Genomic DNA, 11,280 nt, shown 5'->3' with positions numbered 1-11,280 from the left:
CCCGCCTTTTTCCGGCCGGATCCCTCCGACCCTTGGACTGATCCGAACTGAATTTGATGTGATTCGTGGGGTGGGCTTCCGGGATCGGCAGGGAGGTGATGGTGGAGAAGCAGATGACGGCGCACCGCGTGGACCGCGCCATCTGCGGCTGGTTCTGGGAGTACGTTCTCGCCCACGCCGCCGGCGACCCGTCCAAGGTAATAGTACAGCCTATGCTCCCCACTTTGTTCAACACTTCTTGGGAAGCTCCTTGTTTCAACATCTTGTGCCATTGCTGTTGCTATTGTAGAGAAATTTAGCATAAACTAGTGAATTTTGAGCTGTTGTACTGGAGTTCATGCCGGTTTCATTGGACCGCCACTTATTATGTTTCTTGGACTTTGGAAGGTCTTGCAGGTTGTGGTGTCCCCAACACACTACTTGTTTCAAGTATATCGCAGTGGGGTGACGTTCTTGGCATGCACCCAAGTGGAGATGCCCCCCTTGATGGCCATCGAGGTCCGTGCTTCATATTCTTACACACTTTTGTCTTTAATTCGGTGTCGTTTGCTTGCCTAGAAGACATAGTGTAACATAGTTGCCTAAGAAAAAACTACTCAACCCGATCAGTTTTTAATTGGGGTTGGGATTGCTCCCTGTTTCCTGCCATGCATGGTGTATGCTTTGATACGATGTTACACTTTTCTGAAGAGTATGTGGCATCCAAAATCACAACCACAATTAAGCTTGCCGGTTTATCAATAGTCCAATACATGATATGTATGAAATAGCTAATATTTCTAGAACTTGCTACTGACATTCCAAAAGCCTGTGTAAATGTAAAGTTAAATAAATAGCCTGATAGATGATACTTCATCATGGTATCTGTTTTGCAAGGAAATTAATATAATCATCTACATTACATATGCTAATTCTCATGCTGAAAAATACTAGTGGAAATGTGTTAAACCTGCTCATTCTGATCCAAGAGTTGTACTTTATCACCTATATGATTGCTGTTTTCTCCAACTTGAATCAGGCACTCCATTCTGTGCAGTAGTTATGTTTAAGATATGTCTGAACATAGATCTGTTGCAAGTTGGCTCCCATGTGCACTTTTCTTAAGACATATAATGTCATATTAAACAGCAAGACATTAAGTACTCTGGGATGTTGAAAGCATTTTCAGTAAGGATTTGCAGGTTGTAGCTAAAAAATGTTATTGTTATCCACAAGTCTTTCCCTACCTGAGATGATCAATATTGAAGTTACTTCCCAAAGTTATCTATCCCTGAAATAGCAGATAGCCTGATTGTCTACAAATTTTAGCTTTTGTTCCCTTTCATACGGGTGTGCTCATATGATTCCATTGTATCCAGTTTCTCTCTCGCGTGGCTGATGTCTTGACAGATTACCTTGGAGATATAAATGAAGACACAATCAAAGACAACTTCGTAATTGTTTATCAGGTATATTTTCTTACCCCTGTCACATTATAGAGAGGTACAAAGCTCATGAAATTTCAATACATAAGGCTATCTATTTACTTCTTAAAAATTAGGTGCTTCTATCCAAGTACTCTGTTTCCATCGATTGAAGAAGGCAATGCATATGCTAGTCCACTGCTAAGTTCATTCTGTCAAAGCAACATCAAACCAGAATGTGTGTTGCATTTGAACTTTTAATAACGATCATCAAGTTTAATCCATGATTGGTAAAACCAAATATGTGATTTTTATATAGGTTTGCTAAACTATATTATTCTTACATTAATCCAGATTCTAGATGAAATGATGGACAATGGCTTTCCACTCACTACTGAGCCAAACATCTTGAAAGAGTTGGTTGCCCAACCAAATATGGTCAGCAAAATGTTGAATGTTATGACTGGTAAGAGTTCTGCTATCGGTAGCAAACTTCCAGATGCAACTGCTTCTTTTGTACCTTGGAGAACAACAATTGTCAAGGATGCAAGCAATGAAGTCTATGTTAACATAGTTGAGGAACTAGATGCATGTGTGAACAGGTATTCTGACCTTTTTCCTTTTAGATGCTCTAGATATAGTAAATTTCCTCACATCTATAAATTTGGCTTTTAGATCCCTTGATCATGTGTGAACAAGTATTATGTTCACACAAAATAGTTTTCTATAAGTAAATATAAGTTATTATCAGATTTGTGGCTTTGGTTTCTAGGACCTTAAGTCACAGTAACACTTTGTTAAACTATCTGCAGGAAACTAAAGCTGGACTTTAGTATATCGAAAGTACTGACTACTGAATGTTGTGTTTGAAATCCACCATTAGCTAATATATGTCTCACTAAATATTAAACACAATCTAAGCTCCAAGATTTAATCAAGTAGGTAAAGTGGTGGTTAGCAGTGTAGAAGATCATATATGTTTTCTTCTTCTTTGTGAGGAGTAGATCCATCTACCTCACTTTGTTGTCTTTTGGCATCCATGACTCCGAAATAAATTTTCCGTTGTTGACATCTTTATTGGGTGATCGGATTTGCAGGGAAGGGGTTCTAGTGAAATGTGAGGCATGTGGTGAAATTGAAGTGAATTCAAGTCTTCCAGGGTTACCAGAGTTGACATTGTCATTTGCAAATCCTACAATTATCAATGATGTGAGGTTCCACCCTTGTGTCCGATTTAGGCCTTGGGAGTCCAATCAGATCCTATCATTTGTTCCTCCTGATGGGCAGTTCAAGCTTATGAGTTATAGGTGCATAAATATCCACTGTCAATGGGTTCTTCTATGTTTTTGCTATCTTGGGTTGCCTGTTATATATTCTCATCGTTTGATTGCAAATAATCAGGGCTAAGAAATTGAAGACCACACCAATTTACGTGAAACCACAATTATCATCTGATTCTGGGAATTGCCGTGTTCATGTGATGGTGGGGATTCGGAATGATCCTGGGAAACCTATTGATTCTATAATAGTGCAGTTTCAGTTGCCTCCCCTTATTGCTTCTGCTGATTTGACGGCAAACCACGGCACAGTCGACATTCTTGCTGATCAGGTCAGTACATTGCTTGCCACCAAATTTCTATAACTTAGATTGATACTAGTTTTTTCGTTGTCACACGTGAACCTATGACCTAGCTCCCTTCTTAAGGAAGCTAGGAACTAAAAACCGTAATGGTATGCTGGTGAATCAATCATATACTAATTGATTTTTACTGAATAAATATTATGTTTTCTACACTCGAGCACTCTATATATACCTCGAAATGCCTGTCTAATAATAGCATTTGTTTATTTATGCAGACCTGTGTTTGGACAATTGGGCATATTCCGAAAGACAAAGCACCATCGCTCTCTGGAAATCTACGTCTCGAGGAAGGACTCGCTCATCTGCATGCATTTCCAATATTTCAGGTGAAATTCAGGATTATGGGGGCTGCGCTGTCTGGGCTTCAAATTGATAAACTGGACGTGAAAAATACACCAAGCGCACCATACAAAGGTTTTCGAGCCCAAACTCAGGCTGGAAGGTATGAGGTCAGATCCTAGGTTCTCACAGAAGTCTCAGCCACCGCATTTTGAACCCTAATTCAACATGGTGCCATAGCCCGGAACGAACCGTGGTGGTACTAAAGGAATTATTGTCCATCCATGCCTGGCATGTTTATCAAGGTCAACATTCGACATGCATCCATTTTCTCTGGTTGGGGCGACGGCGAAGATTTCTCGTGTGAGCAGCCGATGTATCAAGATTTTGAGTTGTGCTGTATCAACTTAGGCTATAACAATCAGTTAATCTGTCTATGTTCAGTCATGCAACTACCGACAGTTAGAGAAGGGGTGGTGTTTTTCTCCCAGGCTTACAGCTATTTGTATGCAGTTGTAATTTGAGAACAATTGTACAAAAGGATTAGGGTTGCCTGTAAATCTTTCTTTTTATATGAAGGATAGACACGCTCGTTGTTTGGTTTCTTGGGGAAAACCATTTTTATGTTCATCAAGCATCTGTCAGTGAACACACTTGGGCGTTTCCATGTCTGATGAAGAAGGGTTAGCTCGCTAAGAGCATCTCTAGCAGACCCGGTATATCGCTGACCCGCAAAACTCGTTTACAGTTCGCAGAAAAACGGCTTTGCGAGGCGGCGGCCGAGCAGACCCCACATAGCGGAATTGTAAAACAGAATATTCGTCGATATTGTGTTTTAAAGTTCCGCTATGCGAGGTCTGCTCGGCCGCCGCCCGCGCTAACCCGCAAATTAGATGGGTTTTTATCTGAATTTGACACATGTCACATATTCAGAATTATTAATTCAATATAAGATAAAATGTCAATATTACAATACAGCAATCATTCAAATTACAATAACTATTGAAATCACCGAAGCAAACTAAATAATTCAATACAAAACTTGTCCCGAATACAAATCAGACATGAATTAAATGAAATGAATGCAAAAATGAAATGTGTTACTGCCGTTCCCTTTGCCAAATGGTGTTCAACGAGATTCTCCTGAAGTTGAAAGTGGATGTTTGCATCTTCAATCTCCCGGTAAGTCTGAAGAAATGCTCTAATGCGATTAGGGTCTCTAGCTGGTTTGACACGGCTACCCACATTGTTGTAGAAGAACTCCAAGTTCACGCCTCTCTCATCTTCGAGAATCATATTGTGAATAATGCTCTTTCAATATCTTTTTCGGGCTACCTCTTATACCCTTGCAAATTCACATTGTTTCTTAGTTTTGGGCTCTTTGATGCTCTTGACAAACGAGCACCAAGAAGGATAGATATCATCTGCAAGATAGTACCCCTTTGTGCATTCATGTCCATTAATAGTGTAGTTGCAAGCAGGAGCATCATCACTAGCTAGCCTAGCAAACAAATGAGACGGTTGCAACACAATGATATCATTGAGAGTATCCGGCATACCAAAAAAGCAATGCCAAATCCATAAATCCTCGGATGCTACGGCCTCTAGCACAATTGTTGCATCACGAGACTTGCCACAAATACATTCCCTGCCATGCCTTTGAGCAGTTTTTCCAAGTCCAATGCATACAATCAATGCTTCCTAGCATGTCAGGCCAACCTCTTCTCTCACTTGATGCCATCAACTTTTTCTGTCTTCCTTGTTGGGTTCCTGAAGATATTCAGGACCAAAGACACGGATGATCACTTTGGCAAACCTACGCGCCGACTCAATTGTAGCATCTTCACCAATGCGAAGGTACTCATCGCCATAGTCAGCCGGAATGTCATATACAATTACCCGCATAGCTGCCGAGATTTTTTGATATGCACTAAATCCCTTCAAGCCTGCGACATTTCTTCTTTGAGTAAAATACCGACAATTGGCCTCGCAAGCTTGCACTATTTTTACAAAGAGAGATCAGCACATTCAGTACCTTCTCTAGAAGAGGTGTGGCGGATATGTTGGATTGTTCGCAAAGTAGTCTTGCATCAATCTCTCGTTCCCGAGATGGCGATTGCGAGGAATGCAAAGACGGCCGACGGTCGATCCTCGCCGTCTCTTTCGGTCCTCATCGTCGTGCTCCTTCACAGCGAGGGCCATCACTAATATCTATTGCCGATGGTTCTCAAGCAGCGTCTCAACATCCGAGTCGTCCGAATCGGATGAATCCTGGAGCAAAAACCTCTCGCGAGGGCTCAATTCCATCTAAAATCACAAATACAAACGCCACATGAACCAACTATGCATATCGCATCCGAAAGCACAAGCACAAGTACTCACCGTCGGCTCGGGGCGATGGCTCTGCGGCGGTCGATGCCGGGGCGGCGACGGCGACTTGGGACGGCTCGGCTCGGCGGTTCCGCGGAGCCGGTGAAGCGGCTAGGTGGAATCGGGTGAGGGGCGCCCCGGCGGCGTGATTCCGTTCGCAGATATGGCCGGAATCGCCGGCGGCGGACGGACAGAACCGATGGCAGGCGGCTGAAATGTCCCTCCGGCCAACCGCTTTTCTGAGATATAAGGCACCGTCGGGTCGAGGGGGAAATCTGTGTTTTCATGGGTTGAAGGTGGGATTTTACCGCGCCCCTCAATATTTTTTACGAGTCTGACTCGTTTAAGTGCTTGATCAGGCGGCTTTTTTTTCACGCGGACCCATATTTTGACGGTTATTTTACAGATCAAGGCATTATAGGGGGTTTGCTAAGCGGAAATGCTGTTTGGTGGCCGAGCTACATGGTGCTCGGTATCTTGTGTGCCAGTCTTTATGGCGTATTAGAGCATGCTTGGATACGTTTTAGTCCCATGACTAAAAGTAGTGGGACTAAAACTTGCTAGTCTCACCCATGCTTGGATCCAAATAGTAAAGAGACTAAAATCAACTTAACGAGCATTTATTATGCTCCCTCTCCCCTAATCCTACCTGTCCCTCCCACCAACTCCTTCCCCACGGTAGTTTGGCTCCCGCCAACTCCTCTCTCGCCCCTACTACTATCTCCTGACCCTGTTGCTCTCAAGAAAAAATTGTCCATACAGTCCATGCAATGAAATAAAATTTGTTTATACACAAGAAAATAAAAATTGTCCATACAAGTAAAGTAAAATTGTCCATACATAAGGAAATTAGTATTGTCCATACACAAGAAAGTAAATAACATGACACTGATCTCAATGGCCCTGGAACAAACCATCAGCAATTCTATCTCTCAATTGATTCATGTCGACCGAATCTTGCTCCATTTCTAGATCCCTCCTGTTACGACGCCTCCTCCTTGTTTCCTCAAGGAGAGGTTGATAATTCTCATCTCTATCACACCTGTCGAATTCTTTATCCTCCAACAGACTTTCGCGGATAAAATTGTGCAAGGCCATACATGCAACAATAATTTTTGTTTGTTTGTGTAGAGGATAACTTTGTATTTTAAAAAGGATCCTCCACTTATTTTTCAAGACTCCAAAAGAACGCTCAATGACATTGCGTAGTCTAGAATGAGTGTAGTTGAAGTGCTCTTTTTTACCTCTCGGCATGGTGCCTTGATGGAACTCTTGAAAATGGTACTTCTGTCCCCTATATGGTGCAAGATAATCCGCCTTGTTGGGGTAGCCCGAGTCAACAAGATAAAATTTTCCTAATGATGGCAATGCATTTCAGTCAAATTCAATGTTAATGTATACACAAATCAATCATGTACTGAATGTGAAGTATGGTACCTGGAGGTGGATGAGGAAACTTGTGACTAAACCGGCTAAGGGCATCCTTGAAGGGCCTCATATCATGAACCGATCCAGGCCACCCGGCAAGAACGAAAGTGAATCTCATGTCGAAATCACATACAGCCATAACATTCTGACTACAGTAGCCATGTCTGTTTAAGTACTGCGGAATCTTGGTAGGTGGCACCACAACTTGCACATGAGTCCCATCTATTGCCCCAATACTGTCATTGAACCATGGATGCCACTGAGCATTTCTTAACCTTTCATGCACAACTCTGAATTCAGGATCTCGTGGCTTAATTATGTCAGCCGCAAGCTTAACCACACAATGCAATACTGTGTTAAACTTCCTAACAACTGTCTCCATGGACCTTACAAAACGATTTTCACTCTGCCTAATGGACTGGCCATCTCCCACCATCCATAAAAACATAGCTAGAGCCTCAACTGATGACATCTTCTTAGTAGACTTCAACCCATAAGAATTCACTAGCAAATTATGTAGTTTATGAAACACAGGTGGATACATCCTAAATATTTTATAGCAGTCTGTTCTGTGTCCCAGAGTTCTTTCTACCAATTCATAGCCGGACTCTTTAGCTTTTAAAATCCTCCTTTCCCCCTTATCCATGAAACGCTCAATGTAATATGAACCAAACATTTGGATGATCATACCTATATTGTTGAGCCTTTTCCGCCTCAACCCGAGTAGGGCTAGCACTCTATTTCTCCTTGCATCTTCCTCTTCCTCATCACTAGAGTCCTCATCAATACTCTCCTCTTCGCTGGACTCATCAATACTTTCACCATCACTAGAGTCATCCTGCAACATATGAATTATGTTCAACACATAGTAATTAGGTGCACATAGCAATTCAAAACATGAAGGGTCCACATAGCAATTCAAAACATAAAGGGTCCACATGGCAATTCAACAGATAAAGGGTCCATATTAGCCTAACTCATCATAGGAAACATGACACAATAGGAGACACTGGATACATAGAGCCTAGCTAAGACTCATCTTCGTCATACATCTTCTTTGCTTTGCACCATCTCTTCAACCATATGAGCCTAGCTTCAGGGGTCTTCATGTTCTGGAAGACAAACCTGTTGTGTTTGTCCTTGAATAAGTCACAGGCTACAAAGTACTCAATTGACTCCTCTGCTGCCCCACACTCAATGGTAAGTTGCTGACATGTAGCTACTGCTACCTTACGCTCCTCACTTCTCTTTGCCTTTTCTTTGCCTTGGTCGACAATTGCCTGCAATATAGTGTTTGATGTCTCAGCTTCCTTGTCCATTCTGGTGGTGATCTCCTTCAAAGTCCTCAAAAATGGACCCTTAGTTTTGCCATTCTCCATGTTCATTTTGATTTTCTTTAAAGGACTACTTGCTGTACTCCTAAAATCAACTGAGCTGGCACCCCTCTTGCAGGTACTGGTACTCATTGGGCTGCCATCCTCATCATCATCGTCGTCGTTTGCCTCTGTATCATCTGCTGTCCCAGGTACGTAAGCAGAAGTACCATCCACAGCTACCTCATGAAACATCTCATGCAACAATCCAATGTACTCAGGGTTACCCTTTCTAAATTTCTTGAGATTTGGTCTACTCTGCAAAATAGTATTTGTACAACATTAGCATATGTCTTCATTGCTCATGTACTTGTCATTGAAAAAGCGTTAGTTGTCGTACCTTGATCTCCCTCTCCCACCAAGCTGTAGTTGCCGTAATTTCTCCATGTTCGCCGCGGCCGCATCCGGTTTGTTGCTGCAACCATACCCAATCATTGTACACACCCTTCAGGTTCTGGATTTTGTTCTTCACTTCCCTCCCTGGATGCCACAATTTTGTCTTTTGATAATATTTCTCCTTCATATTTTTGTAACCCTGACTGGTCCAAACTTTAGCAGTAAAATTGCCATCCTCTATCTCCTCACAAGCTAACTCACACAAAATGTACGTATTTTCGTCGGTCCAATTAGTCTCATGTATTTAATCCTTCAGCTTTTGTAGGCCACTGTATTCTTCCTTTATCAACAGTGCTTTCCCATGTCAGGTCTTGCGGGCGCCCGCACATGTGCCATCATACAACCATCACCACGCGACGGACATGCACCATTATTTCAACCCCATAATTAGTCATTTAAATCTGATCTGTGAAAACTGGAGCATTTTGTCACTTGCCATTACTAGTTTGAGTATACCAGACGACAGGGGATGATGCTTTCAAAAACAAAAAATGAGAGGGGATGATGCTGGTATAACGACCATGAAAAAATTGTCTGAAAAGCCCCATGTATCGAATTCTAGTTGAATCACAAATTTTCTTTGGCCGATATAAGCAACCATATGAACTAGATGATCAATCAATAATAAATACAATCCAAAAATCTCAAACTACTGCAAATCCACTCCAAAAACATCTTTCTGTCCGAATGCATGCGGAAGTGATTTTTCTCATTTTTTGTGTTACTGGGCATATCGTATCTCATATTTTGTGTTTATCTTTTTATTAAAAAATTAATCAAGCCATATAAAGCATGTCCCGTGTCTCTCAAAAAATTGCAATCAATGAAGAAAATGTGTCGCTCACAATATCGACGGCACGCCACCAAAAAGCGCACCAGTCACCGCTTTCTAAATCATCAAACACAAAGTGATAACTTTTTTGTACATAAATCACGGCAACCGTACAGCGGCAATGCACACACAGTACTATTACAAAACTAGTTTATCTCTACCCCATCCGGAACAAAATTTTCACCGGACCGATTATTTACACCAAAAACATTTCTTCTTAATTGATGTATCTAAATTTTCTGATACACTCGTGTGCGCACACACACTTCTATTGTGCTAGGAGACAATGCCGATCGATTGTCGATTTTCTCCTCCCGATCATGCCATAGCCAGAGAATTTACTGTACTATCTCTTTTTTGCACATATTACCTCGTACCAAGTTTGCTACTCCCTTCGATCTTAATTAATTGACACGACGTCTATACAAGATTGTATAGAGGTTGTATAGAGCCTGTGTCAATTAAATAGAAAAAACAATTCACCAGTTTTGTCAAACATTTTTTAGTTTTCCCAGCACAACTAATTTGTTGTTGGATTCCCTGGTCCAGTTCACATTTTGTTATCATATTTTTCCAACAAGTACGTTTTTTGTCTGTTCTGGTATCTGTCACAGTAAACCCATATTTTGTTTAGTCTATAACATAAATCTCCTCTGACACGCATAGTCCAGCAGCAAGAGCCGCTTGTAGTGTCCAGCAGCTGCATGCATGGTCTCTCTGCGGTCGCAGCAAACATCTGCTGTGACGCAAGTGCAGCCAGCCGTCAGCACATCAACGCACATCATGTTCATGAAATGACCGGACATATCCAACGCCCATGTACACCAACGCATGGCACCGATGTATTTCCATAAACTAGTCCTCGTATTATACCAAGAAAGACAGGCTGCACAGATCGCAACTGGACAACAACTGGACAAGATAAAGAGAGCTATGTAGCTCGGCCTCCAAAATGCCTCTCTCGTTTGCTAAGATGCTATAAGCAGCTTATAACTCGTATACAGCATAGGGATACCCGTACTGAATTATGCAGAAAGTAATACACCTAACAAATAAGGGGGAATACATGGTGCAATACAACAAGCTACGTGGGGCAAAACCGTGTTGACTTTGTTGTCCGGCAGAAATGCTTTGTGAACTGCCCCTATCCAAAGGTTAGGAAAAACCCAACGAAGACCCGCGTTATTATATTTTGGGCTACTTTGCACTAGACGTTTGCTACTCCCTCGCATCTAAATTAACTGAGACAGTTCTTTTTTTTTTGCGGGGGAACTTAGACAGTTCTAGTATAACTCCGATCCAAATTAATTGACGCGATTTTAATACAACTTTAATTTGAGCTCCGTCAATTAATTCAAATCGGAGTGAGTAATATTTTTTTTTGGCATGCTTGGAAAGAAGTGCAATGGGAGTGTTATTAGCAAATATGGGCACTCGTGTCCTCTTTTCCCTCGCAACTGTGGCGCCTAGATACTCTTCCCTCCAAGCTTCGTTGGTGAGCCGTGGATCCACTTCCCATCTGCCTGCTGCTCAGGGATAGAGACCCTGGTGACTCGG

At 42.0% G+C, this 11,280-nt stretch overlaps 3 protein-coding genes across 3 annotated transcripts in view; 1 reads left to right on the top strand and 2 right to left on the bottom strand.

Moving 5' to 3' along the window:
* Nucleotides 1-3,954, top strand: part of LOC119341463 (AP-3 complex subunit mu-like) — a 4,575-nt gene extending 621 nt beyond the window's left edge. The window contains exons 2-8 of the mRNA XM_037613335.1: nucleotides 92-197; nucleotides 388-498; nucleotides 1,359-1,448; nucleotides 1,758-2,005; nucleotides 2,501-2,710; nucleotides 2,805-3,012; nucleotides 3,261-3,954. Of these exons, the coding sequence (XP_037469232.1) occupies nucleotides 92-197; nucleotides 388-498; nucleotides 1,359-1,448; nucleotides 1,758-2,005; nucleotides 2,501-2,710; nucleotides 2,805-3,012; nucleotides 3,261-3,506 (1,219 nt within the window). The 3' untranslated portion in view covers nucleotides 3,507-3,954. The remainder of the gene's footprint in view (nucleotides 1-91; nucleotides 198-387; nucleotides 499-1,358; nucleotides 1,449-1,757; nucleotides 2,006-2,500; nucleotides 2,711-2,804; nucleotides 3,013-3,260) is intronic.
* A 2,634-nt stretch (nucleotides 3,955-6,588) lies between these two features.
* LOC119350476 (protein ALP1-like) lies at nucleotides 6,589-7,969 on the bottom strand. Its single transcript, XM_037618296.1, has 2 exons — nucleotides 7,132-7,969; nucleotides 6,589-7,049 (listed from the first exon to the last, which is right to left on the bottom strand). Exons 1-2 carry the CDS (start codon nucleotides 7,967-7,969, stop codon nucleotides 6,589-6,591), a joined length of 1,299 nt encoding a protein of 432 aa, XP_037474193.1.
* A 181-nt stretch (nucleotides 7,970-8,150) lies between these two features.
* The window catches only part of LOC119350475, a 72,737-nt gene continuing 69,607 nt past the window's right edge, over nucleotides 8,151-11,280 (bottom strand). The window contains exons 2-3 of the mRNA XM_037618295.1: nucleotides 8,836-9,126; nucleotides 8,151-8,753 (exon numbers count right to left, since the gene is read on the bottom strand). Coding sequence (XP_037474192.1) covers nucleotides 8,151-8,753; nucleotides 8,836-9,126 — 894 coding nt within the window. The remainder of the gene's footprint in view (nucleotides 8,754-8,835; nucleotides 9,127-11,280) is intronic.

This window comes from Triticum dicoccoides, chromosome 1B (genome assembly GCF_002162155.2).
Source record: "Triticum dicoccoides isolate Atlit2015 ecotype Zavitan chromosome 1B, WEW_v2.0, whole genome shotgun sequence".
In the NCBI taxonomy this organism is placed as follows: Eukaryota; Viridiplantae; Streptophyta; class Magnoliopsida; order Poales; family Poaceae; genus Triticum; species Triticum dicoccoides.
Note: the sequence above shows the minus strand (reverse complement) of the source record. Positions and strands in the feature narration are given on the sequence as shown.

Bases quoted from the DNA above. Each gene is read 5' to 3' on its own strand.
- LOC119350476 (XM_037618296.1), bottom strand. From the start codon at position 7,969: ATGTTGCAGGATGACTCTAGTGATGGTGAAAGTATTGATGAGTCCAGC. The intron at 7,050-7,131 runs GTACCATACTTC...TGCCATCATTAG, and splicing joins GTTTCCTCATCCACCTCCAG to GAAAATTTTATCTTGTTGAC.